General features: G+C 39.8%; 1 protein-coding gene across 1 annotated transcript; it reads right to left on the bottom strand.

Annotated features, from left to right (window-relative positions):
- PLEKHF2 (pleckstrin homology and FYVE domain containing 2) lies at positions 1-25,641 on the bottom strand. Its single transcript, XM_055431936.2, has 2 exons — positions 25,342-25,641; positions 1-6,083 (listed from the first exon to the last, which is right to left on the bottom strand). Exon 2 carries the CDS (start codon positions 6,067-6,069, stop codon positions 5,320-5,322), a length of 750 nt encoding a protein of 249 aa, XP_055287911.1. The 5' UTR covers positions 6,070-6,083; positions 25,342-25,641; the 3' UTR covers positions 1-5,319.
- Between the last annotated feature and the right edge of the window lie 1,921 nt (positions 25,642-27,562).

The raw sequence follows: 27,562 nt of genomic DNA, 5'->3' as shown, positions 1-27,562 counted from the left end.
TAATTTTTAAGAAATTTTATATTTTTAAGAGAATGCCATTAAAAATAACCATTATAGAAATGACCCTTAAGTTTAAAATATAACAGATACTTAATGTTGTTGTTCAGCCACGAAGTCACGTCAGACTCTTTGCAGCCCCGTGGACTGCAGCACACCAGCGTTCTGTCCTTCACCATTTTTCGGAGCTTGCTCAAAATCATGTCCATCGAGTCATTGATGCCATCCATCCATCTCATCCTCTGTCATCTCCTTCTTCTGCCTTCAATCATTCCCAGCATCAGGGTCTTTTCCAATGAGTTGGTTCTTTGCATCAGGTGGCCAAAGTACTGGAGCTTCAGCTTCAACATCAGTCCTTCCAACGAATAGTCAGGGTTGATTTCCTTTAGGATTGACTGGTTTGATCTCCTTGCAGTCCAAGGGACTCTCAAGAGTCTTCTCCAGCACCACAGTTCAAAAGCATCAATTCTCCAGCACTCAGCTTTCTTTATAGTTCAACTCTCTCATTGATACATGACTACTGGAAAAACCATGCTGCTACTGCTAAGTCACTTCAGTTGTGTCCGACTCTGTGTGACCCCATAGACGGAAGCCCATCAGGCTCCCCCGTCCCTGGGATTCTCCAGGCAAGAACACTGGAGTGGGTTGCCATTTCCTTCTCCAATGTGTGAAAGTGGAAAGTGAAAAGTGAAAGTGAAGTCGCTCAGTCGTGTCCGACCCTTAGCGACCCCACGGACTGCAGCCTACCAGGCTCCTCCATCCATGGGATTTTCTAGGCAATAGTACTGGAGTGGCTTGCCATTGCCTTCTCCGAATTCTACTACTAAAACCATTTAACTTTTTAAGTATTTATAAAGGAAAAAACAATATAAAACTTACAGTAATTGCAAACATACTTTCATCTTCTAATGCAGATTGTATTCGGTCTCTATACAAAGAAGCCATAGCTTTGACTATATGCACCTTTGTTGGTAAAATGATGTCTCTGCTCTTTAATATGCAGTTCAGGTTTGTCACAGCTTTTCTTCCAAGGAGCAAGTATCTTTTAATTCTATGACTGCAGTCACCATGTGCAGTGATTTTGGAGCCCCCAAAAATAAAATCTGTCACTGCTTCCATTGATTTCCCATCTATTTGCCAGGAAGCGATGGGACCGGATGCCACGATCTTAGTATTTTGAATGCTGAGTTTCAAGTCAGATTTTTCACTCTCCTTTTTCATCCTCATCAAGCTCTTTAGTTCCTCTTCACTTTCTGCTGTTAGAGTGGTGACATCTGCTTATCTGAGGTTATTTCTCCCAACAATCTTGATTTTACCTTGAGCTTCATCCAGCCCAGCATTTCACATGACGTACCCTGCCATACAAGTTAAATAAGCAGAGTGACAATATAGTCTTGACATACTCCTTTCCCAATTTTGAACCAGTCCATTGTTCCATGTCCAGTTCTGTTGCTTCTTGACCTGCATACAGATTTCTCAGGAGGCAGGTAAAGTGGTCTGGTATTCCCATCTCTTTTAAGAATTTTCCACAATTGATTGTGACCCACACAGTCAAAGGCTACAGCGTAGTCAATGAAGCAGAAGTAGACATTTTTCTGGAATTCCCTTGCTTTGTCTATAATCGAACGGATGTTGGCAATTCAATCCCTGGTTCTACTGCCTTTTCTAAATCCAGCTTATACATCTGGAAGTTCTAGTTTCACGTACTGCTTAAGCCTAGCTTGAAGGATTTTGAGCATTACCTGGCTAGCATGTGAAATGAGTACACTGTTTGGCATTGACCTTCCTTGGACCGGAATGAAAACTGATCTTTTCCAGTCCGGTGGCCACTGTTGAGTTTTCCAAATTTGCCAGCATATTGCATGCAGCACTTTTAACAGTGTCACCTGTTAGGATTTGAAATAGCTGTTGGAATTCCATCACCTCCACTAGCTTTGTTTGTAGTAATGCTTCTTAAGGCCCACTTGATTTCACACTCCAGGATGTCTGACTCTTGGTGAGTGGCTCTAGGTGAGTGACCACACCTTCGTGGTTACCCAGGTCATTAAGACCTTTTTTTGTGTAGTTCTGTGCATTCTAGGCACCTCATCTTAATCTCTTCTGCTTCTATTAGGTCCTTGATGGTTTTGTCTTTTATTGTGCCCATCTTTGCATGAAATGTTCCTTTGGTATCTCCAGTTCTCTTGATGAGATAGTCTTTCCCATCCTATTATTTTTCCTCTATTTCTTTGCATTGTTCACCTTTGCATAGTTCTTATCTCTCCTTGCTATTTTCTGGAAATCTGCATTCAGTTGGGTGTTCCCTTTCTCTTTTGCCTTTTGCGTCTCTTCTTTCCTCAGTTTTTTTTTTTTTTTTGAGATGGTTTTGGCCACTGTCTCCTGTACAATGTTACGAACTTTCATCCATAGTTCTTTAGGCATTCTACCAGATCTAATCCCTTGAATCTGTTCATCACCTCCACTGTATAATCATAAGGGATTTGATTTACCTCATATCTCAGTGGTGTTCATTTAACATTTAATAAATGTTGACTGACTCTAATTTAGCTTTTAAATAAAAATTTTAAAGTCACTATCAATAAACACAATTTCATGTATTTTCATCCTAGTCGTTACTATTCAATTTTATTTATCTTCAACAACGTACAGCAATCAAGTGGATTTGTAGATAACTAATACTTTACTGTATAAGGCAAAAACATATATTTGAGAACAAATTAGCATATCCAAGAGAAAGAAGATTGCAGCTCAACTACTGGAATGTTTCAGGAATCATAATGGTATAGTTCAAAACTACCCATTTATAAGAATTTCAGCATAAAAGACATATAGAAACATTTGACTTTGTACAAAACTGGCCATTTTATGTACTTGACCCAAAGGCATGAACTCCTGTATTAAGCTGTATTCAATTTAACATTTTTCTTTGGCATCTATGGGATTTTGTTTCCTTTATGCCAACAGTTATCAATTTCATTAACGTACTGGGGATCCAGTACAGTCCAGGTACGTTTCATTAAGGAGAACAGGATGAGAAATGGGGACCAAAATGATTTCAGGTTTATAAGTAAAATTTTTAAGTTTTAAAAAAAAATCACAGAAAAAAATCTGGAAGAAAACAGTCTGGATTCTACTTGCAGGTAAATTCCATGAAAAAGAGGCAATTTCTGTTCACTGCTTTACTCCTAGTGCCTAGAATAAATAATGCCTGAACCACAGAACAGCAGTCCCCACACTTCTTGGCACCAAGGATGGACCGGTGTCATGGAAGACAATTTTTCCACAGATCAGGGTACAGGGTGGGGGTGGGGACATGGTTTCTGTATGATTCAAAAGTATTACATTGACTGTGCACTTTATTTCTATTATTATTATATCAGCTGCACCTTAGATCATCAGGTATTAGATCCCGGAGGCTGGAGACCCCTGACATAGAAAACACTCACAGCTCTTGAAATGAGGTAAAATATGCATAACATCTCCGTTAACCTTAGCAAGGGATAAAACATTTTCAAGTTACAACACGCACAGAACAGAAGATAAAGTTGTAAAATACTTTTTATTGTAAAAACAGAGTCAATAGAGGTTGACAACATAAATGTTATCTCAGAACATTTCCCCTTGGTTCTTGAATTTGCTAGGTTCCTATGTACCACCAAGTCTCCATTAGCACATGTCAGGTTTTATGGTTCTTTTCAGATATGTTTATTGATTATGTGTAAATATTGCTTAGAAACAAAAGTCCATGATATTAAAACAAACAAAATACCCGCTGTGCCTTTCTTTCACATTTCCTACAGGGAGACCTATCTCAGGTGCTTTCATAATTTGAAAGTTAAGTTAGTGCCTTAACCAAACCAAAGAATCCTCTGTCACAAATTATTAAATCAAACCTCTCATGACATTTGCCATATATCCAGATTTAAAGATTTTAAAACAAAAGAATTCAGAATTTAAAACAAACTTCAGGCTGATTTTTCGTATTTGAAAGACTATTTGCAGCATACAAATGGAGAGAGTAGTGCAAAACGATCAAGTTTTATATGATAAATATACTTTCAACCTAATGGCTGCCTCAAAAGCAAAGAGTGAAAAATTATTCCTTCTAAATAAAGTTCACAATTTAGAAAGATCAACTGCTACTCTATTCCCATAGATTGCAAAATGATTTCAGAAACATATTAAAACATACAATTGTTTTACAAAAATAGAAATATTGTTTGGGACTTTACAAAATTTTATAAAATATAACACTATATTTGTAAATTTGAGATAGTTTCACACTGAAATAGAAAATACTTCCACAGATATGAAGTCTATCAAACTTAACCGGTCTGTACTGACTATCCTACATTATTTCTTCCATATCTTTAACTATCTGTGCTCTAGCATGAGATTTTTTAAAGAGATTGTTTATATTTCAAGAAATTGTATAAGATTTTTCATTCTAGAAACAATGTTAAAGCAGATGAATTTATACCTAAAAATATGTCAGCGGATATAATGCAATGACCACTTGTCCTTGGTAAGTTTCAAACCAAACTCCTAAGAATGACAATTATAATTTGGTACCTATAAAAAGTAAAAATATAACCACAACAATAATGTTTTATGAAAAAATATTCATACAGAATGAAGGACCTCAAAATTTAGTTACTTGTAGCTGTCAAATGAGAAGTATTTCCTAATTACACCCATCAATAACATTCATTTTATCACCTCAGAAAGCACCAGTGTACTTTTTAAAAGAAAACTAAAAAGTGAGAAGGTAGGGGCTTATTTCATGCAACAGTGCTATTATGATAAGGCACCACCTGGTATTTGAAAAAGTCAAAGTATTTCCAAAACATGTATTTCTGTTACTGGTATCTTAACCTTTAGATAGGATGGTTAGAAAAAAGATAATAACATAATTCACTAACCACATCTTACTCCTTTCTTCATCATTCTTTGCTTTTAGTTTTTCCACGTAACAGAACATATAATGAAGAATGCAGCACATGATATGTTAAACATCTCTTCCCAACCATCCGAGAAAGTAGTCTAGAATTAAAACAAGAAACCAAACATTTGTCTGATATATTTGCAATAGTCTATCCCTGCAGAAGAATAGGGGGCTGGGGGAGGTGAGGAGAGGTTGCGGGGAGGAGGGGGATGATAACAGGACCTATTTTCTATAGAGTATACTGAGGCACATAGGTTGAAAGTTTCTCAGGCAAATTTGTGGCAAGAGCAAAATTGAGAGAAAGCTCAGAATTTTACATTCCCCCAGAGCTGATTTCTCAGATAGTCACACCCGATTAAATATTTCAAAATATGCCCTTAGTCACTGCTATCATCATCATCATCATCATCAGATACATCATTTAAAGGAGGTTTCAATGACTGACTATAAGAGTCCGATCTAGCAGGCTGGCACGTGGCCATGTCCCCGGTAGAAAGCAGGTCATAGCAGAAGTCACAAATCCGCACAGGCTTAGAGGACTGGCTGGGAAGAAGAAACCTCTTTTCAGAGCAGGGCCCACAGACAACAAAACCACATTTGCGGCAATGGTGACGACGATTAACAGGTGTGAATTTTGCTTTCTGACAACGCATACATACAGTTGCCTCAGAGTCAGGAACCCAGACGGCAGCATGTTCATTACTGGGTGTCTTCCCACTTTTGGAGAGTAAATCAGTAACACACTTATTTATATGATTCATCCATTCTGATTTCTCAGTGGCAGTGGCAGCATAAACTGCAAATGATTTCGTTGGTGTCTTGATCAGCCATCCATTTCTCAAGTCTCCCTCATCTTTGATGGAATCAATTGTGACATTTTCCAGGGGAATAATGTGTTGTTTGTTATATTTTTTCTTCTGGATGACAATATTGCCATATACAAGAATATCATTAAATAAGAAAAACTGCCTTGCTTTGGGCTTTTTTCTGCACAACTTAGTCAATACGCCTTCACCAATAAGAACACGTCCAGGTATAGTTAAGGGTTGGCCAGCTGCTCCAAAACAGTTTTCTACTATATTTATACGTCTAGTATTTGCTTCACTGTTTGCCAAGCGATCCACCATCTTTTGCTAATAGCCTTAAAAAAGAGAGAGAGAAATTAGCACATACAAATTATAAATGCGTATGTTTTTAAAAATGACACCATCTAAATTTAATCTAACAGATCATTACTTTCACCCACAAAGTTCTCCAATTGTTTCTAAAATAATCACTAAGCACACCAAAAGAGCTGCTGCTGCTGCTAAGTCACTTCAGTCGTGTCCGACTCTGTGTGACCCCATAGACGGCAGCCCATCAGGCTCCCCCGTCCCTGGGATTCTCCAGGCAAGAACACTGGAGTGGGTTGCCATTTCCTTCTCCCCAAAAGAGCTAGTACCTCTCAATTTTTATAATCATCAAAAACACTTATTAACCATCTCTACATAGTACCTTACTAGTTAAGAACTTCTTACAGACATAAAACAACAAATAATTAGAAAATTAATATGTCATCAGTTCCATAAAATTTAATCTCAGAGGTATTCTGAACAAGAGGGTCAAATATTAATTAACAGAAGGGGACGACGGAGAATGAGATAGCTGGATGGCATCACTGACTCTGTGGACATGAGTTTGAGTGTACTCCGAGAGCTGGTGATGGACAGGGAGGCCTGGCGTGCTGTGATTCATGGGGTCGCAGAGAGTCAGACACGACTGAGCGACTGAACTGAACTGAACTGAATTAATATAAACTAAGAGAGTCCCTTGGACTGCAAGGAGATTCAACCAGTTCATTCTAAAGGAGATCAATCCTGGGTGTTCATTGGAAGGACCGATGCTAAAGCTGAAACTCCAATACTCTGGCCACCTCATGCGACGAGTTGACTCACTGGAAAAGACTATGATGCTGGGAGTGATTGGGGGCGGGAGGAGACGGGGACGACAGAGAATGAGATGGCTGGATGGCATCACCGACTCTGTGGACATGAGTTTGAGTGAACTCCAGGAGTTGGTGATGGACAGGGAGGCCTGGCGTGCTGTGATTCATGGGGTCGCAAAGAGTCGGACACGACTGAGCGACTGAACTGAAGAGAAACTAGTTAATATATTAATATAAACTAAGAGAAATGACTAATTTTTCCAGTAATCTCTTACCACTGAGCTAAAGCCTCAGTTCTCTCACCTAGATTACCAGAATGGTTTCCCAACACATCTCACTGCCTGAGGTCTTGCCCCTTAAATCAATCTACAAGCAATAATTTCACAAATGCAAATCTGATCATGCCATTACTCAAAATTACTCCCCTTAACCTATAAATGCAGAATCTTTAGTATGGCATTTAAAGCCCTTCATTATCTGGTTCTTGGTTATCTTCCCAGACTCATCCTAAGTCACTCTTTACCTCAAATCCTATTTCTAAGAAAACCCTATCACTGGCAGTCCACTTCAACCGCACATATCTTCTCTCACGCTGCTGCATCCTTTACTATTCACTACCCCCAGCTAACTCTTATTCTCCTTCAAAACTCAGGTTAGGTTATCATACCTACTCCAGAAAGCCTTCCTTAAACTCAGTTAAGACTGAACACCTTCCTCTTTGCTCTTCATATTCTCTGTACCTTCTGGACTCACTCTTGTGGAAGGACTGAAATTTGTCTTCTCCATAGACTGCAATGGAAACTAAAAGGCAGAGACCATCCGATATCTACCTTTGAAACTTGCATCGTCTGGCACAGCAAAAGTGCTTAAAAATGTTGACAAGAACATCTTAGCAATATGCAAAACCCATATTAATCTAATTTTAAATGAGCATAGATTTAAGCTCTAGATCTAATTTTTCCCCCAATCTTGGGTCCTTATAAAGCCTTCTTGCCTTCCACAAGGGTGGACTCTGCTCTGCAAGTTATTCTCAAGAACTGATGACAACGCATGGCTCCAAACTGTGATGGCCTCTCTAATTAGGGCAAATCTGCCAGCCAATTAAAAGTCTACTGTCCTACACACAAGTGCATCCCAGAAAGGGAAATAAAAAACAGTAAACATACAAAGAGGCTCAATTCCATTTATAATTAAATAAGCAAATAAAACATTAGGATATTTTTTCATTCAGCAGATTAACAAAATTTTTTTAAAATTTCTTAGGAAGCAGGACTATTAAGGATATAGGGAAACAGTTACCCTCATACACAACAGAAAACATGTGTACCTGTAGATCCAGGTGCCTAAAAGAAAACTGACTTAAGTGCATAGAGATATGTACAAGGACATTCAATGCAGCACTGTAACAGAAAAAAAAAAGGAAAAGCTCCAAATGTTTTAAAAAAGGAATTGGTTGAACAATTAATATGCTAAATATCTGTTAAGAATGTGACAGATCCAAATACAGTGATAAGGGAAAATGTTGAAGATATTTAGGTGGGGAGGGCTGAACATAATGATCTCATTTTTGTTTCAAATACATAGCAAATTTCATCAAATCTAAGATCCTATTGATTTTTAAGATAACAGTCTCATTTTATGTGCTATTGAGAACAAAAGATGCTGCCAATTAAATCATAGTAAACTCTTGATTATAAGACATTCCAATTGTAAAGACACAAAATATAGTAAAACCTGTTCATCTTTAGACTCAATGAAATATGATATAAGCACATAATCATAGATACTAGTTAAGTATGTAACTATATACTATAATATCCACAGTGGTTATTTAGCTCTGGGAAGTACAATTATGGATAATTTTTCATAATTTACATTATAGTCAAACACTCAACAAGTGTTTTTTAGGCACTGATTTAAGTACAGGAAAAAAAATTCTAAATAACACAGGCAAAGTCCCCACTCTTCAAGGCTTACCTCCTAGTTGGGGAGGAGGTAAACTGGAAAAAAAAACAAAAATCAAGAAAATTTGTGCAGTGGTTTTCACACTTACTATTTTCCTATTTTAACTGTCTCAAACTCCTGTGAAATAACTAGAGACGTTTTTCTCTCCCAAAGAGGCATCTAGTAATATTAGCTGAAATGTGAGCTGAAGGAGAATCTAAGGTGTGAAGAGAGAGATTCAGGCCAACAGTCTGGAATAACTACTCTCTGGGAGCCCAAGCAAGAGCTTAGCACTTCACGTGCATTAGTATACTTTCTACCCAGATCAACTTTATGCTAGAATATGCACTATTAGCTCCATTTTACAGATGAGCAAATGGACATAAAGGAGTTAAGTATTATGCTCATGGATGTCACAGAACTGGGGCTCAAAGCTGATTCCTCTGTGCTATAACCAATATATTACTGCACACTAATTATTCCTTAAGGCTCCACTGACTCTACAAGAACTAAGAAAGTTACTGCTAGCCTCTGGACCCTCACAGTAAACCCCAAACATACTGAGGATAAAAGAATACTAATTTGAGAAAATAACCTGAAAGGACAGGTCATCATTATTTGGCCAGTCTTCTGATTTTGCAATGTATGAAGCCTGAATATCTGTTCATAAATCTTTTCCCCTGTTTAAGAATTATGCAACAAAAGTGCAGTTTAGGGCATTAACTGTTACTTGGCTAGAACAAATAGCTTTCAAAGTTTGACAGTGACACTGATATGAAATGTATTTCATCTTGCAGTGTTACAAACATATATAATTCAACTATGTATGATATATTCTGCTGCTGCTGCTAAGTCACTTCAGTCGTGCCCGACTCTGTGCGACCCCATAGGCGGCAGCCCACCAGGCTCCACCCTCCCTGGGATTCTCCAGGCAAGAACACTGGAGTGGGTTGCCATTTCCTTCTCCAATGCATGAAAATGAAAAGTGAAAGTGAAGTCGCTCAGCTGTGTCCACTCTTAGCGACCCCATGGACTGCAGCCTACCAGGCTCCTCAATTCATGGGATTTTCCAGGCAAGAGTACTGGAGTGGGTTGCCATTGCCTTCTCCGAATGTATTCTAGCATCTTCATTTATTTTAATGACAGCTGTAGCCCATTTGACTGACTTCGGTAATGGACTGTGACCTATTAATACATTTGAAAAACAATGAGCACAATGAACTCAAGACCTTCGGCCTCCCTTCCCTTATCCCCGTCATATCGCTGTCAGTCCTGAAATATTTTCTGACAAGAAAAGGGGAAGCACTGAACGAACACACACACACACACACACACACACACACACACACACGATGGGAGACTATCAAATGGGAAGTCAAAATACTACCTTTAGCTGGATAATTGTGTATTTATAAGGCATTACCCTTTAGCCTAGGTCGAAACAGGACCTCTACCTTCTCCCAGAGTCCAAATTCAAGTCTACCACCTGAGGTGCCCCAAACAGTAAGAACTCTCAAAGAGTTCTGTGAAGGTATCAGAATACAAGAATACTGAGGCTAGCCAAAGAGCGAGCCCCTTGCCTATTTGCAGGAAAAGAAAACAACTATTAATATAAAATGAGGTCCAACTGAACTTCTGTCTACTTTTCTTAGGCAGGAATACCAGTGAATACAGTAAGACCTAGGAAGAATAAATCTTCTGGCAGAGAAGGCTTATTTAGGATATTCCAAGAAGTAAAATTACTGGGTCAAAAGGCACCAATGTTCAAAGTGCAGGCTGCCTTCTACGGGATTTCCATTCTGAAAGGCAATACCAATTTACCAAGTAGCACAATGACTGTACCCGACCCATCTTGTCTCACACTGAATATTTTCTTTCAAAAATTTCAGCCAGGGTAGATTTTTTATTCACTTCTTTTACTTCTATTTATGGTGTTTATCCATTCAAAAACTGCTTACTGAATACTTTCTAAATGCCGGATATTATCCTTTTCCTCTCAGAGTTTAGAGTCTAGTGGAGAAGAAAGACAGTAAGTAGGTAAATCAACAGGTGATTCTAAAAGGTGAACTGCAATGAAGGAAATCAGCAGTGTGCCAAGATATAGGGGAAAACTCATTTATTCAACAATTCAAAGACTTCAGTGAGGTGGTGCTACATGCTGGGTCTTAAAGGATGAGGAGTCAGCTTTACAAAGGAACTAATACTATAAACAAAGGTCCTAAACAGGAAAGAAGAGTACTTACAATTTAATTGAATGTTTTATTTTATAGCTACCTAGTGAGGCCGGCCATTTTCTAATATGTTTACTAATTTGTATTCCTATGTTCATATATTTAATTTCCCATTTAGTTCCTATTTAGTATTCTGTTTTATGACATGAATTTTACATTTAATGCTTTTATACACCTGAAATTTATTCTGACATAGGTAAAAAATTTTTTCTTTTCAAATATTCACATTCTAAAGATGCTAACTGCTCCAGAATCAAAAAATACTGTGTGACTTCAGGTTTCAAAACTTAGAAATAATAATAGCTACATCAGGAGAGGATTAAAGGAGATCATGTATAAATAATGTTCAAAGCAAGTAGTCAACATGTGGTAGCTATTATTTATTGGTATTAATAATCTAATCTACTGATTTATGATGTTCTATCATATTAAATTTTTACACAGTATTATAACACTACTTCTGGACTGTCTGGTCTAATCCTTTACTCTGTTTTCAATTCTTTTGTCAGTAACATGCACCTGGTAAAACTAGCCTAGAGTACTTCCCATTAGAAAGTGAAGTTGCTCAGTCATGTCTGACTCTTTGAGACCCCATGGACTGTAGCCTACCAGGCTTCTCCATCCATAGGATTTTTCAGGCAAGAGTACTGGAGTGGGTTGCCATTTCCTTCTCCAGGGGATCTTCCCGACCCAGGGATTGAACCCAGGTCTCCTGCATTGCAGGCAGCTGCTTTACCCTCTGAGCCACCAGGGAAGCCCAGAGTAGTTCTCATTACTTAACATTTTACATGTTTTAGCTAATCTCCTCTGCTTATTCGTCCAGATGACATCTACTCAGAACAGTGGTTCCCAACTTAGCTGCCTGAAACCACAGGGGAGCGCTAACATTTAGAACACCAGAAAGAACAGTCATCTCAATGTACCATCTGGATCCAAAATATTCTTTTTATTTACTTTTACTATATTAAGTCATTTTACAACTAACTTACAGCAATACAAATAAAGGGATAGTAAAAAATAATAACTTCAAGAACAATCTTTATAAAACTTTAAACATAGCAAATTTCTTATTCCATGTTTCTGTTATTGAATGCATACAGATGCAAAACAATATGTTTGCAGAGGATAAAAGATGTATCCTTTAAATGTAACTAACTGCTCGTAAGTTATCAAGCATGAATCTATAACATTTCCATTTGCTTTTAGGAATATTGTTTACTAATTAATTCTGAGTCTGAGCAATCGTCGAGACAATCATCAGTTGAAGACTTGCAGTCTGAGATTTCACTAATAATGCTTTACCATCATCATTAAGTCTAAGTGTAGCCTTTTCTTTCCATTTATCTTCTTACTTCTCTAATCGCTCTGAAATGTATAGTTTTGTCTTTTTATTGTCATTATATAGAAAATGTAAAATGAAAAAATCCATATTCGCAAATATGTTAAAAGAAAGCTTAAAATAAACAGAAAACACTAAGAAGGGTATCTCCAAACTGCTCTTATATCTTTTTGAAAAATGATGCAATACTTTGGTTAATGTAATAATAAAACTGAAAAATGGTGCAATGGTGGTGATATATTTTATCACTGTATCATCATTCTAGGCAATTACTTCTATGTTCGTTTTTTTTTGGGGGGGGGGGAGCAGCTGTTAATAATTCCTAATAGTAAAATGCTTCAAGATATAGGAAAACTAAGATCACTAAAATCCTGTACTGTATCTCAGATTTATACATGTCTAATAAGCCCATCACAATAAACTGTGGAACATTCTGAAAGAGATGGGAATACCAGACCACCTGACCTGCCTCTTGAGAAACCTGTATGCAGGTCAGGAAGCAACAGTTAGAACTGGACATGGAACAACAGACTGGTTCCAAATAGGAAAAGGTGTACGTCAAGGTTGTATATTGTCACCCTGCTTATTTAACTTATATGCAGAATACATCATGAGGAACGCTGGGCTGGAAGAAGCTCAAGCTGGAATCAAGATTGCTGGGAGAAATATCAATAACCTCAGATATGCAGATGACACTACCCTTATGGCAGAAAGTGAAGAGGAACTCAAAAGCCTCTTGATGAAAGTGAAAGAGGAGAGTGAAAAGGTTGGCTTGAAGCTCAACATTCAGAAAACAAAGATCATGGCATCTGGTCCCATCACTTCATGGGAAACAGATGGAAAAACAGTGGAAACAGTGTCAGACTTTATTTTTTTGGGCTCCAAAATCACTGCAGATGCTGATTGCAGCCATGAAATTAAAAGACGCTTGCTCCTTGGAAGGAAAGTTATGACCAACCTTGATAGTATATTAAAAAGCAGAGACATTACTTTGCCAACCAAGGTCCGTCTAGTCAAGGCAATGGTTTTTCCCGTGGTCATGTATGGATGTGAGAGTTGGACTGTGAAGAAGGCTGATCGCCGAAGAATTGATGCTTTTGAACTGTGGTGTTGGAGAAGACTCTTGAGAGTCTCTTATACTGCAAGGAGATCCAACCAGTCCATTCTAAAGGAGATCAGTCCTGGATGTTCATTGGAGGGACTGATGCTAAAGCTGAAACTCCAATACTTTGGCCACCTCATGCGACGAGTTGACTCACTGGAAAAGACTCTGATGCTGGGAAAGGTTGGGGGCGGGAGGAGAAGGGGACGACGGAGAATGAGATGGCTGGATGGCATCACCGACTCTGTGGACATGAGTTTGAGTGTACTCCGGGAGTTGGTGATAGACAGGGAGGCCTGGCGTGCTGTGATTCATGGGGTCGCGGAGAGTCGGACACGACTGAGCGACTGAACTGAACTGAACTGAATGAGCCCATATGGCAATCACAAGCTATGTTATTTAGTAAGTAAAATTTCCTTTTTGTTTTGAAAATCTCTAAGAAATAATAAAATATATAAATATCAATCATTACAAGCAATTAGAACTGATTAAAACAGAAATCCAAAAACAAAATTGAAACCAGTAGACTGTGATGATAAATATAAAAGTTTAAGAAACATGGTTATCTAGATCTCTCCCCAAGATGTTCTGATTTTATTAGTCTGAGGTATGTGGGGTATGGCCTACACTGATATCCTTTAAAATTCCCCAGGTAATTCTACTGTGCAGCTAAGGGTTAGAACCATGTTAAATTACAATAAATAAATGAAAAAAATAAACAGACCAAATCCACTGAAATTTTGATGAATTCATATTATAGTCATAAATTAACTTGGAATAAATTAACATCTTTATAATTTCAAACGTGTCTAACAGGTTGATACTACCTCTTCCCAAGGTTTTAAATCTTGGGTTAATGGGCCCAATAATTCTGTGGGTTTCCTATCACAAGATTATTATGTTACTTACATAGATTCCCAGGTACTTCATACTTTTGTCACTTCATACTTTTATTTTGAATCTAATCTCTTTTCCACATTGTATTTTCTAATTCATTATAAGAAAAGTACTAATATTTCTGTTAGTTTCTTCCCATATCCAACCACTTCAGGGAACTCTACATTCTAACCCACTCCGGTATCCTGGCCTGGAGAAGCCCATGGACAGAGGAGCCTGGCGGGCTGCAGTCCACATGTCACACAGAGATAGGACACGACTAAGCACAGCACAGCACACATTCTAACCGTTCTCCACATGACTTCCTTTTTCTTCTTTGCCAGCATATGGTGTCTGGCAGCCTCAATTCGTAGTTTAAAACAGCAAAAGCATACCAAAAACAAAACAAAGAAATCCTCTTAACCTTTATAAAGTCAGCTTTATAAACCAAGTTTAAAAAATTAAACCATCCAAAGTTTCAAAATAAGTTTTTTTGTAGACAAGAACTGTATTTGAATTGTCCAAGTTCCATTCTAGTCTTCTGCTAACCTTGTTTCTAAAGTTAATATGTTCTCCTATGGAGTGCCTGCTGCTGCTGCTAAGTCACTTCAGTCATGTCCGACTCTGTGTGACCCCATAGATGGCAGCCCACCAGGCTCCCCCGTCCCTGGGATTCTCCAGACAAGAACACGAGTGGGTTGCCATTTCCTTCTCCAATGTGTGAAAGTGAAAGTGAAGTCGCTCAGTCGTGTCCGACCCTTAGCGACCCCACGGACTGCAGCCTACCAGGCTCCTCCACCCATGGGATTTTCAAGGCAAGAGTACTGGAGTGGCTTGCCATTGCCTTCTCCGTCCATGGAGTGCCTACCACCTGTTAAAAATGTAATACTAGATGAAGCAAAAACTCTCTTAAAAAGAAGAATAATAGTTACAATTGAGAAGTGAGTCCAACTGTCACAGAATACTATGGCCTAGTTCTTCTTACTGAAAACCTGTACTTCATATCTTATCCTTGCAGGTGAGTCTAAAACAAAAAAATCATCTAATTTCTTACTTGAATCCAAGACATTTGATATCAGTGAGAATGAGTATTCATTCAACTGTGCACTGTACCAGAAAAAACAAACTATGAACCAAAAGACCTGGATTCTAATCTCAGCGCAGGCACTAAATAAGAGATTTCATACAAACTACCTAACCGCTCCACACCCACCCACACCAGCCACCACCTTGAATAAAATAATCTGTAAAGCCCTCTCTCTTTAAAATAATGAACTCTGATAACAGGTAAGTCATACCTCTGGTTTACTACAAGACTTTGTTGTTTTTGTTTTTTGTTTTTAGTCACTAGTCAAGCCCAACTCTTCTGCGACCCAATGAACTGTAGCCAACCAGGCTCTCTGTCCATCGGATTTCCCAGGCAAGAATACTGGAGTGGGTCGCCATTTGCTTCTCCAGGAGATCTTCCCAACCCAGGGACTGAACCCACAACTCCTGCACTGGCAGGCAGATTCTTTACCACTAAGCCACCAGGGAAGCCCACTACAAGCCTTACTTGCCTACAAATTAATTTTCAATCAAATTTTTGACTGTGTCTTAACATCAATCAACATTTTAAAATCTGTGTTACTGCTGAATTCAGACTACAGCAAATGTAGAAGGAAGACACAAACAGGAAAGCAGGGAGGAAAAAGGTATTTTTAAGAAGCAGCAACTATCAGAGGCACATCCTCCTTGGGCAAATGTTAAGTGTTACAGCAGACTATCCCTCTCCCTAATGAACAATTATTCTAAACACCTAAGCAAAGGACAAAAAGGTTTTACTTTCGAAAGTTATACAACTTAGTAAGTATAATAATAATCAGGAAATTCTAGGTAAGACGATCAATAAAAAACTAGGATAATAAAGCAAGAAACAGTTGAACATGTGGCAAATTAAATTTGGGATTTTAATAAAATGTACTTATTCTATCAATAAGAAAAGGCAAAGTTTTTCCCTCCCCTTTCCACTAGGACACCATTTTTTTTTTTAATGCATGTTTTTCCATTATACTTTGCTACCTTCAGAAATAAATATTCCAGTCATGTGAACTTTACTATGTACTTGGGGAAAGTCACTGAAAACACAAGAAACTTAAAATATATGGTAATAAGTATTTAATATGCTCAAAATAATTATTCAAACACTAACAGGAAGTGAAAAGTAAAGCTATGACTAATTTAGCGACTCAGTAAAGGCAGTTTCAAATAGGTTAGGCATGATAGAAAAACTCACCATGGTATATAAAGAACAACTAAGCCACAGTTGAAGATTTTCTAAAATTAATTTAGAAAACCAGAAGGGTCACATTATGAATTTTTAAAAAAGGTCTTTAGAGCAGGGGAAGAATATGACCTCAAGCTGAAACAAGTCTTCTAGTCTTTAACTTGCATTTAAACCACATCATACAAGACAACATTAATATTCTTTAACTACAGCTATGACCAGGTCACTCTCTATTCAACAACCAAAGGTTCCCTGGCCAACTAAATCAAATCCAAAATCCTTAATCGAGTACAGAAAGCCCTTCAGTCAAGCCCATCCTGCCTATCTTTTCAGTTTTGCCTCCTTCTGTACGTTCTCTTATAATCAAATCAGACTACCAGTTATTCCCAGGACATACTCTGGGCTTCCTCCCCTCCACCTGCTACTCTGAACTCTTTATCAGTCAGTTCAGTAACCTCACTGTCACGTGGTGTTTCACCGGTACCATTTTATGGCACTTACAATTCTATTAAATTTTATAAAAATGTCTATGTCTGCTTATTTTCAACAGATTTGGAGGTTCCTGAAAAAAAGAACATCATTTCCCACAACTTTGTACTCCCAACAGCGCCTGCAAAATTGCTTGTGTATACATACCAGCAATCTGCACTGAGCAGTTAAGAGTAGCAGCAACGTCTCGATCTTGGGTTTTATGAAAATCAAAGACATCATTTTTGACATTCATAGTACTAATTTTCACAAAAAACAGGAACCACACCCCACACAGCAAATGCGTCACTAGGCCCACAGATTTTAAATTTACAGCACATGTTCTGCTCTATTCAACTACAGTATCTAATTATGAATTCTAAGTGTTGAGATAGCAGATCCTGTTTTTAAAGTCTCAATCTCATGGTAATATAAAAATGATTTCTTCTCTTGCCAAAAAGCACAGCTGTTTAGTTAGCAAATAAAAAATGATGATGTATGTGTATTTTCATCAACAAATTGCAGATTAAAAAACTGCATCATTTCAGAAAGTATTTGTACAGGGGCAGCTGTACAGTGCTGACAGCTGTTAAATCACTGTATAATATTTGAAAAATAAAGCCGGTACCCAGCATAGCCCTAACAGCAGTTACAATCTCATTACATTCAAGACTTTATGCTTTGTATTAAAGGGAAAAAAAAGAATGAACCAGACACTGGGAATTAAGATGTGTTTCCAAAAAGTTTTAATAAAAAGCACAATGAAATAAATACTGTAATAAAAAAAAGTGGTAAGGAAGAATGTAGCAGTTGAACACTTGAAACAGGTTGTGAAAAAAAAGTTGAACTTCAAAAGACAAAAAAATGATAAGGCATAAAGCCCTACAAGTTAAACTGTGTTTTAAAAAAGTTACATGTACTCCACTCCCTTGCTTTTAAAATCTGAAGAACTGTAAGGACTCCTAATTTTTAAAATAGTGTTCCCCCCTCCCCCGGGAAAAAAAAAAGTTACACGTACAGCTGCAGAAGAGGCAGTATAAGAGTTATTTAGCAGAAGTTATTTAGTGGAAAAATAGTGAAGAAAAACAGGGGAGAGATCTTGCTTCCTGAGGGTTCTTTTCAAAGCCTTAGGAATGAGTGGCCTGAGTTGATCTGGATTCTTCTAAGATAACTGTGGAAACAATGAATGATTTCAAAAGGGAGAGAGTGAAAGCAGGACCCAGATGAAAAATTACTACAAAAGGGGAAAGTTGAGGCAAGTCTGAAGTTTGCAACAGGAAAAGAAAAAACTGGTAAGGCTCAGGACTGACATAACTAATGAGATGTGCAAGAGTAAAACTGAAATTAAATCCCTGGCGCTTAGTGTAAGCAATATGGAAGCTAGTAAAATCAGTAACTTTCAATGAATTTCAAGTAAAAGAAATTTACTGATCACTGTGTACAAAGGTCAAAGTACTCAAAACTCACAATTTTTGTGCAGAAAGGTAGTCACCAAGCTCACATACACAGATATGTGTAATTCATGTGTTATACATCAGGGTATGTTTCCCAAGGAAAGAGGATGACGGGAGAAACTGATAAGGGAAGTGTTTGGTATGCATATAATGTGCTATGAACTGAGGAATACGATTGCCTCAAATCTGTGCACTCAAAAGCTAAAGGAGCAGAGGAAAAACAAACCAAAACATAAAATTTTTTTCATTAAAAAAATAAAAAGAGTGATGAAACCTCAGGCCAAAGATTATGGCTGGGAGGTAACTTTGATCAGGGGGAATATTTAGAAACAACTCTTAAATGACTAGAAATTCAAGCTAGGCCTTAGAGCAAAAGTCAAACTATTTACGGGAGAGGGAGAGATAAAGAAGATGATGGTGTTCAAATACAATAAGGAAACAACTGAGCCCAGGCTGGAGGAAGCAGGGTCCGGGGAATGTACAGCGGTAAAGTTGAAATCTGGCAAGACAGTGAAGAGCCAAAATACAAAGGAAGTAAGCATCAAACTGACCAGCTTAGACTTTACTATATAAGCAATGGGAAGACTAAGGTTTTTAACTAGGAAAATATTAATAAGTACACAGAGGCAGAACTCATGATGAGACTACCAAAGCAGCAATACTGAAGGCAAAAAAAAAGCAGGGGTATATTACAATATTCTCTAAACGAAAGGTAACAAGTCTAAGCCACAAATCTGACACCAGAAATAAAAAGGGGAAGATGGAAGTAAGAGAGATTACTGAGGTAAGGCAGAAAGGATTTAGCTACCAAGTGAATGTGCTTGAAACTGAATGTTGGGCAGATCAGATGCTAGCTTTGTTCCAGGAGGGAGAAGAAATCATTCTGGGACATACTTATCTTGAAGTACCTTCAGGGTATCCATCAGACAAACATCTATCAGACAACAGAAACACCAAGAAAAGCAGGAAGCTCCAGGACATAAAGAGATTTAGGAGTCATCTGTGAAGAGATGTGCTGTGAATGAGAGGAGAGGACAGAGACTAACCTTTGGGGAATGCCTAGTTTAAAAAGGAGAAGCAGCAAGAGAAGAAAGAAGGAGACGAGAGCACAGAGCACCTTTTCAACATGCTCTCACATGTCCTACAAGTCTGAGACTTGTGCCAAAAGGCCACAATAAGCACTGAAACGTGGGGGAAAAAAATCAAGGACTAAAGGTAAGACACAGTAATATTTCAGAAAGCAGAGTTCTTTGACCCTGGAATTTTTAACCACAGAAGTTTATCCTGAAAAATAAAACTCTTGGGGGTGGTAGTAGGGGGTTGTAATACAAAGTCTTCCTGATGGCATCAACTCTAATAGCGATAAACAGAACCTAAATTTCTAGCCCCAGAAAGGAATGGCTAAATATAACATTTAAAAAGCCAAATATCAGGACTTCCCTGGTGGTCCAGTGGCTAAGAATCCAAACTAAGATACCGCATGGAGCAACAAAGCCTGGGCAAAGTAACTACTGAGTCTGTGCCTCAGCGAAGTTCCCTGCATGCTGCAACTGAGACTTGATGCAGCCAATTTTTTTAAAAAAGCCAAATATCATAAAAGAAAACATTTTACTACATAAACATTTTAAACTTCAACACTGGGGGGGGGATTAAAGTTAAAGAAACACTGTTGCACAATGTGACAAAGGATCACATTTTTAACATATAAAGGGCTCCTATAAATCAATGAGACAAAAGGAAAATATTCCCCCCAAAATGGGTAAGATACAAATGGCAATTTCCAAAGGAACAAATGAAGTGAAAAGTGAAAGTCACTCAGTCGTGTCCAACTCTACAGTCCATAGGACCCCATGGACTATACAGAGCATGGAATTCTCCAGGTCAGAATACTGGAGTGGGTAGTCTTTCCCTTCTCCAGGGGATCTTCCCAACTTAGGGACTGAACCCAGGTCTCCCGCATTGCAGGCAGATTCTTTACCAACTGAGCTATCAGGGAAAAATTAAAACCACCAGTAAATGGAAAAAACATTGGATCTCAGTGCTAATCAATGAAATAAAAATTTTAATGATGTATTATTCACCTAAGATGTGGAGAAAATGAGAATGCATAGTCTTGAGAGTATATACTGGAATAGCTTTTCAAAATGCCATTTTTGGCAATGTAAGCACTTTAAAAAGTTTCCACAATTCTACTTCCAAGACCAAGTGAAATCGCTCAGTTGTGTCCGACTCTTTGCAACCCCATGGACTGTAGCCTACCACGCTCCTCCATCCATGGGATCTTCCAGGCAAGAGTACTGGAGTGGGTTGCCGTTTCCTTCTCCAGAGGATCTTCCCAACCAAGGGATCGAACCTGGGGCTCTTGCATTGTAGGCAGACGCTTTACCGTCTGAGCCACAAGGGAAGTCCCACTTCCAAGAATATACACAAAAAAATAATTAGACCAGTGTACAAAGTTGTTCACATGAAGACATTCACTGTAGCTTTGTCTATAACGCTGAAAAGTCAGAACAACCTAAACGTTCAACAAAAAAAAATTATGGCATATCCACACAATGGATTTGAACACAGATTAATATTTAACCTGGAAAATTGTTAAATACGGCAGTTTATGAAATAAAAGCTTCTAAACAGCACAGACAATGTAACTCTTTTTCTTTAAAGTCTGGAAAGAATTGATACTAGGGTGAAATACTTTGATACTGCCTAATTATTTTATATTGAACATATTCTCATAAACAAACAAATGGGTTTTAAATTAACAAAATACAAAGAATATTTAGAAAAACCACAAAATTATAGGTATAATTAGGGGCTTTCCAGGTGGCTCAGTAGGTAAAATCCACCTGCCAATGCAGAAGAATACAAGAAGTTTTTTTTCTTCAACTACTGTTTAAACAAAACAAGTATAAAGAACTAAATGGAAATGTAAAGAAAAAAAAAGATGAGAGAGTTGATGCAAAGAAGAAAACAGAAAATTCACATCATAAAATCCACAGAAGGAAGCAAGGTCATCTGTTAAGAGTCAAGTGTTTCAAGACTGGGTTTAGCAACCTGAGTTAGGAGTGAAACGGCAATAAAGAAAATGAGTCAACTTTGGGATGAAAGATCAGAAATGAACTAACTAACACACAGGCAGATGGAAAACAAATATTTAACAGTCATGATAGATGTGCTTTTTTCGGGGGTGCTAGGCAGGGACAAAAGAAAAAGTAAAAGGTGATATTTACAAGTTGAGAACTGACCAGTAATATAAGGTCAAGGAGAGAAGGACTGTGTGGTACTAGTAGGTTCATAGTATATGAACTACAGAATTCAAGATTGGGAAAAGGAGGAAAACTAACAGCCTGGGAAGGACTGCAGGTGACCATGAGGACAAAAAGCTGGTTCACTGGATAGGATGGAGAATACAAGACAGGCCCTTGAATGACAATCTCCGGTCACAGTTTGAGACCTGAGGTCTAAATGATGACAAGGCTAAAGAACACAGTCATGCATGTAGGTCATTAATGTAAAATGGAGATGAAGGTCACTGGACTTGGTGAACTGTAGCTCTGAATGTGGCCTTTCTGGCCTGAAATAGAGGTAACTATTACTTTAATCTCTGCACTTCACTTTCTTCCAAATTCATTCTTTCTAACCTGACAGGAATGTGGCTGGTACTTAACCTCTCTCTGCACTTTATTCAACCACAAAATGAACAGAATAAGGAGAGACTGAATTATATAAATGGTTCTCAACCCTGACTGCACATTAAAACAAAGAGACAAAAAAAAGAAAACTGGCAAAGCTACCTATACTTTGATTCCAAAGCCGTAATTGTAATTAATTTGTTGAAGGGTGGAGTTCAGGCATCAAGTATTTTTAAGAAGCTACTCAGGACTTCTAATGTGCAGCCAAAGTTGAGAACTGAACTAGGTATTTCTAAAGGTTCCTTCCCTTTTAAAACTTTATAACTCACTGCCCCTGTGCTCATTTGCTGAAAAACCTACTGAACATCCTGCACCAAGCACTTCCACAAACATCTTGGTAAACACTGGGAGGCAAATGTTTCTGTGTCCATTTTATAAATAAGTTCAATGAAGGTTAAAGAAATGAAGTGACCTGTTCAAGATTCAAGAATCACAAGGTAGAATGGAGCCCAGCTAGAACTGAGGTTTGATTTTGTTCCAATCCACCCTACATGTAACTTGCTTTCTCTAGCACTCACAGCAACTACCTGAATGCCTTCTGTTCTCTTCCCAGGACCCCTTCTCCTCCCGCCCCCAAGCGAAGCACAAAGTTTGTGATTTACAGGTTGACTGGAGAGAAAATTATGGGAACAAGGAACTAACCCCAAATTTTACAGTAATTTCATTACAGAATTACAGAACACCACCTAGGGAGGGTTTGCAATTTAAAACAGCACTGTGAGAGTGTATCTTCGGAGTACATTTTATTCACTTAAGCCAATATACACCTTGCTATTAAGCATGCAGCTGGTGTACAAAGCTGGTTCTCAAAGACAAATTCATCAAGAGAAAAGCAACTTTTATGTTTTACAATAAGCAAGATGTTCTAAAACAAAATTCTAAGACAATTCTAGCAAAATAATAAGTGACAAGAGAAATGAGAGTGTTCTATCAAATAAATGTATAAACATGATCTTCAAATTTTTAATGCATTAACTATTTCTACCCAATGCAAACACTAAATACAGTTGCACTTTAGAAGTATGATTACTGTCTTTTTGCTGATCCACTGCTGCTGCTTCTTTGTTGATACTTCAGTACATTATCTACTTGGAAATTTCATGAACATTCAAGTTCTGTAGCCCCAGTCCAAAATTAGTCAAGTTACTAAGATAAAATCTCAAAAAGGGAGGGGGGCAATTAGAAAAGATCTAACTACTTTCACTCTTGGAAAGTGCAACTTAACAAGAAATTCATGAAGTATATTTACAAAAAGTGTATGTGTATTCATCCATTGAAACCTTTCCTGAGCATCAAGTTCTCAGCACCCTGAGGATGAAGAGGCAAGTCAGAGTTCATGTAAAGCTTGCTGTTGAGGAAGTGCCATGGCAGAAAAATGTAATATTTACTGGGATGCATCTGGATAGATAAGTGGCTTATTCTTGGGGAGAAAAGGGGGTGGGATAAGGAGAACTGTGCAAAAAAGTTTTAAAGAGCACAGGCTGAGTATTTCTAAGAGGAAAAATTTCAGTACATAAAACCTTGGAAATGAGGGAAATTCCTAGGAAATACACACACACTCACTAAGGAACTAAATTAAAATCAGAAAGTGCAGCTAGGACAGAGAAAAACAAAGTGGAAAGAAACTGCTCCACGGGAATGAGTTGAGTATCCTGCAAAGTTATGCTATAAGAAAAATGAGAAAGCTTCAGTTATAAGACCTCAGTTAAATACCAAGTTGTCCGCTAGACTTGTGACATTAGTTAAACCACCTCAATTCTAGGTAACTTTTCATCCAGAAAAACACATATGTATATTGGCAATCACCTGACAATGAAAAAACAAAACAAAAACTAAGAATATTAGCAATCAAACCTGAGCAGAAGTTATATTTTTACGTACAGATTGAGAAATTCTCCAAGACATGTTGAAGGATTTATCTTATTTGTGATTAAGAATGCTCTCAGTACAATTAACAGAAATTTGGAAGCCCAGAGGCCTTTATTAAAATTAGTAATTGACATTCATTTACTGGGGTGATTAAAGCTGAATCTTTTTCGATGCCTTGGTCAGTGCACCAGTTTTATTTTTTGAGGCGATTACATGTGCCTTCCAAATAAGTAACTTAATGCCTCATCTCCAATGCTGTGAGGACCCGAAGAGATTAAAAACAGAAGCCTTCGTTAATACTGAATTAACCCGAGGACCCCATGAGCTACCAGAGTACAGAAAAATGTAAATGCTCAGAACACGGTTGGAATGCACCTTTAAAGAACCAAACGGAGGGGGAAAACTTCACAATGTCAAGATCACTTCACCTTATTCTTAAGGGAACACCACATGCCTTTCTCTCAGTGAACGGTCCTGGCTTTCTTTGCCGAATTTCTTCAGTAACGCACTAAAAAAGCAACAAACCTTGAGTCTATGAATTACAGAGAAGGGCTTGGTTATCTGTAACCTTCATACTACCCGTTCTTTTCATCGCACAGTCGCAAGTTACTATATTACAGCGTAGTAAGAGCGCACGGGGTATTCAAGCAGCGTCAACAGTAAGCTGTCGGCCTCCAACAAAAATTTTAAAGAAAAACTTTGGCATACGACTTTAAAAGACTCCTAATAAGCAAGGCGTCAGAGTCAGCCCTTCTGTCAGGGCGAATTGTGCGGTGCCTTTTTTTTTTTTTTTTTGCCTCAAACCCCATAAAAAGACGCTGTTCAAGTTACACGGTCCCTGATGCCCAGGCCCCGCAAACTTTCTGGAGAGAAAGACGCTGGCAGCCCAAGACGCCAGTGGCCACGACGGACACCCACGTCTTCACGCCCTCACAACTCCTCGCCGGACCGCGGGGCCCCCTCCCCGCCGGCCGGCCGAGCACCGCGCGGCCTCCCTGCGGCCCGGAGCCCTACGACGGGCGGCCGCGGCCCCCTGAGGGCGCGGGGAGCCGCCCGGGAGCGCCCCGTTTCTCACAGACCCCAACATGGCGTCGGCCGCCGCCGCCCGAGACGACGGCACCTCCCCGCGCCGCGGGCGGCCCGGGGACCGCGCGGGGGAAGCGCCCGCAAAGTTTCGCTGCCCTCCTCCCGGCCCGCCGGGGGGCCGCCCGACGACCAAGCCCGCTTCACCTACCCCGCCGGGCGCGGACGGCCGCAGCGGCGAAGGTCCGACTTCTGCTCGTCCCGGGCGCCGCGCGCGGGCTCTCCGTGCCTCCCCGCCCCAGCTTCGCAGAGTGCAGCCAGCGGCCCCGCGCAGCCGGCGCGATCCGGACGCGGCGGGCGGGCGCCGCAGACGCCCGCAGGTGACCCTCCCGCCTCTCCAGTCGAAGCCCACAACGGCCGCGGGGCTGGCCTCTCCCCTGCGCGCGCGCGCGCAAGCGCGCCGCCACCCACACGCCGGGCGCGGGCGCGGGCGCGGGCACGAGCACACCCCAGCGCTCGCTCCCCGCCCTTTCTGGCCTGCTCCCTCGCCCCGCCCGGGCAGTCCCGCGCGCCGGGCCCGAGGGGGCGGGGCCAGCGCGGAGGCCACACCCACCTGGGCGGCTGGGGCTCGGGATTGGCTCCTCTGCTCGGAGTGGAGGGCGCGCGCCCTGACGCGGATTGGCTGCACGCGCGTCGTCCTTTACCTGGGCTGCCGGGCGCAGGCGAGCCCTCGCGAAGGACGGTGCACCTCCTCGCGAAGTACTTAACATGGAAGACGGGCTGGGCCCCTTTCCTGTCACCCCGAACGGGCCTCTGCGGGGAATTCAGGAACTTTCCGCGACCGGGAAATGAAAGCTCCGGATTAAGCTGCCCGAGGCGTCCGGCTAGTCATCTGTTTGCTACAGCCCCCTAGCGCGGCCGTTCCTGCCCCCTCACGTGTCCCGCTTGCTTGCCCTAAAAATCCTGCCGCTTGAAACACAGGAAACGGCGGCGGCAATACATACCCCACATACTCCGCACAGCCTTTTAAGCGATGCCTTTATTCCCTGACTTAGAATTCTGGTCTTTCCCAAAATTTTCTCTGTACAGACGTACTTCACACACTTGGAAACAGTGATGATGGTATATAAGGTTGAACGTGCCCTTCTTCATGTGTACAACAGCTAAGTGCGTTGGTGGGTCCGTGGAGAGATGTAAAAGATGCCTAAAGTAGACAGGACTGGGGGCCTGGTAGGGGGAAGACTGCATATTCGCTTAAAACAAAATGAATAGGCAGAAATTAGATTTGAGTAAATTTTATCTTTCCCGTTGATCTATTATATCAAGACTTTGAAAAAATACCTCTTTTTTTGTTTTCTTTATTTTTGTTCATTTTTTCTTTTCTTTGAAAATTTTTTTTTTTTTTACCTTTGATTGTTGTTGAATCAGAGCCACCATAACCCACACCACATGAAAGAGCACCCACCTAGGGAACATAAAGCAGGTCTTGGTTCCAACCAACTTTCTTTTGGTCTGGGATCTACCCAGACCAAGATCTCCAGATCTTCTGCCTCGCGTCCTCTTCTGTTTGAATATATCAGAAACAAATTAAAAAAAAAAATTGGTGACTAGAACGAAACTGGCAAGGATGAATTTTTTAAATAGGAAAAACAGGAAATCACCATCACAGAAACCTTTACAAGTGTTAGCTGTAGTTGTCTGTAGACAAATACAAATGTTCCTAGAATTCTCGTCTCAACCATCACCATACCCCAACTTCATTTAGCTTCATTCCTCCTCTTCATACAGAACAGCCTCTGTCAGTGGAAAGACGGATGGACTTACCTCCAACATTCCTTTAAAGTTTGAGATTAGGAATTGCTATGTCTGATCAGATGTCTAAGGTCTAGTCTAAAGTGATAGGAAACATTTTTGATCACTCACCTATTAGTAAAAATGTTTGCCCTCTCTCACCTCCCATTATACTTACTTAGCTTACCATAAATGTCATGGGGACTTCCCTCCTGGCTAAGTGATAGACTCTGCCTGTCAGTACAGGAGACATGGGTTTAATCCCTGGGTCAGAAAGATTCCCTGGAGAAGGAAATGGCAACCCACTCCAGTATTATTGCCTGGGAAATTCCATGGACAGGGGAGTCTGGTGGGCTACAGTCCATGGGGTTGCAAGAGTCACGTGACTTTGTGACTAAACAACAACAAAAGGCATGGACTTAGCAGCCAAAAGGACTACTCAAAGTTTGGCTTTGCCACCAGCTACACAGAATGAAAAGGCAAAACGATCTGACACAGGAAATTGAGCCCCCCCAGATTGGTATATGCCCAATATGCTACTGGGGAAGAGTGGAGAAATAGCTCCAGAAAGAATGAAGAGGCTGGGCCAAAGCAGAAATGATGCTCAGATGTGGATGTGTCTGGTGGTGAAAGTAAGGTCC

This window comes from Moschus berezovskii, chromosome 16 (assembly GCF_049115385.1).
Source record: "Moschus berezovskii isolate FMDL1 chromosome 16, NW_MosBer_1.0, whole genome shotgun sequence".
NCBI lineage: Eukaryota > Metazoa > Chordata > Mammalia > Artiodactyla > Moschidae > Moschus > Moschus berezovskii.
This window is presented reverse-complemented; position numbering and strand designations above follow the sequence as displayed.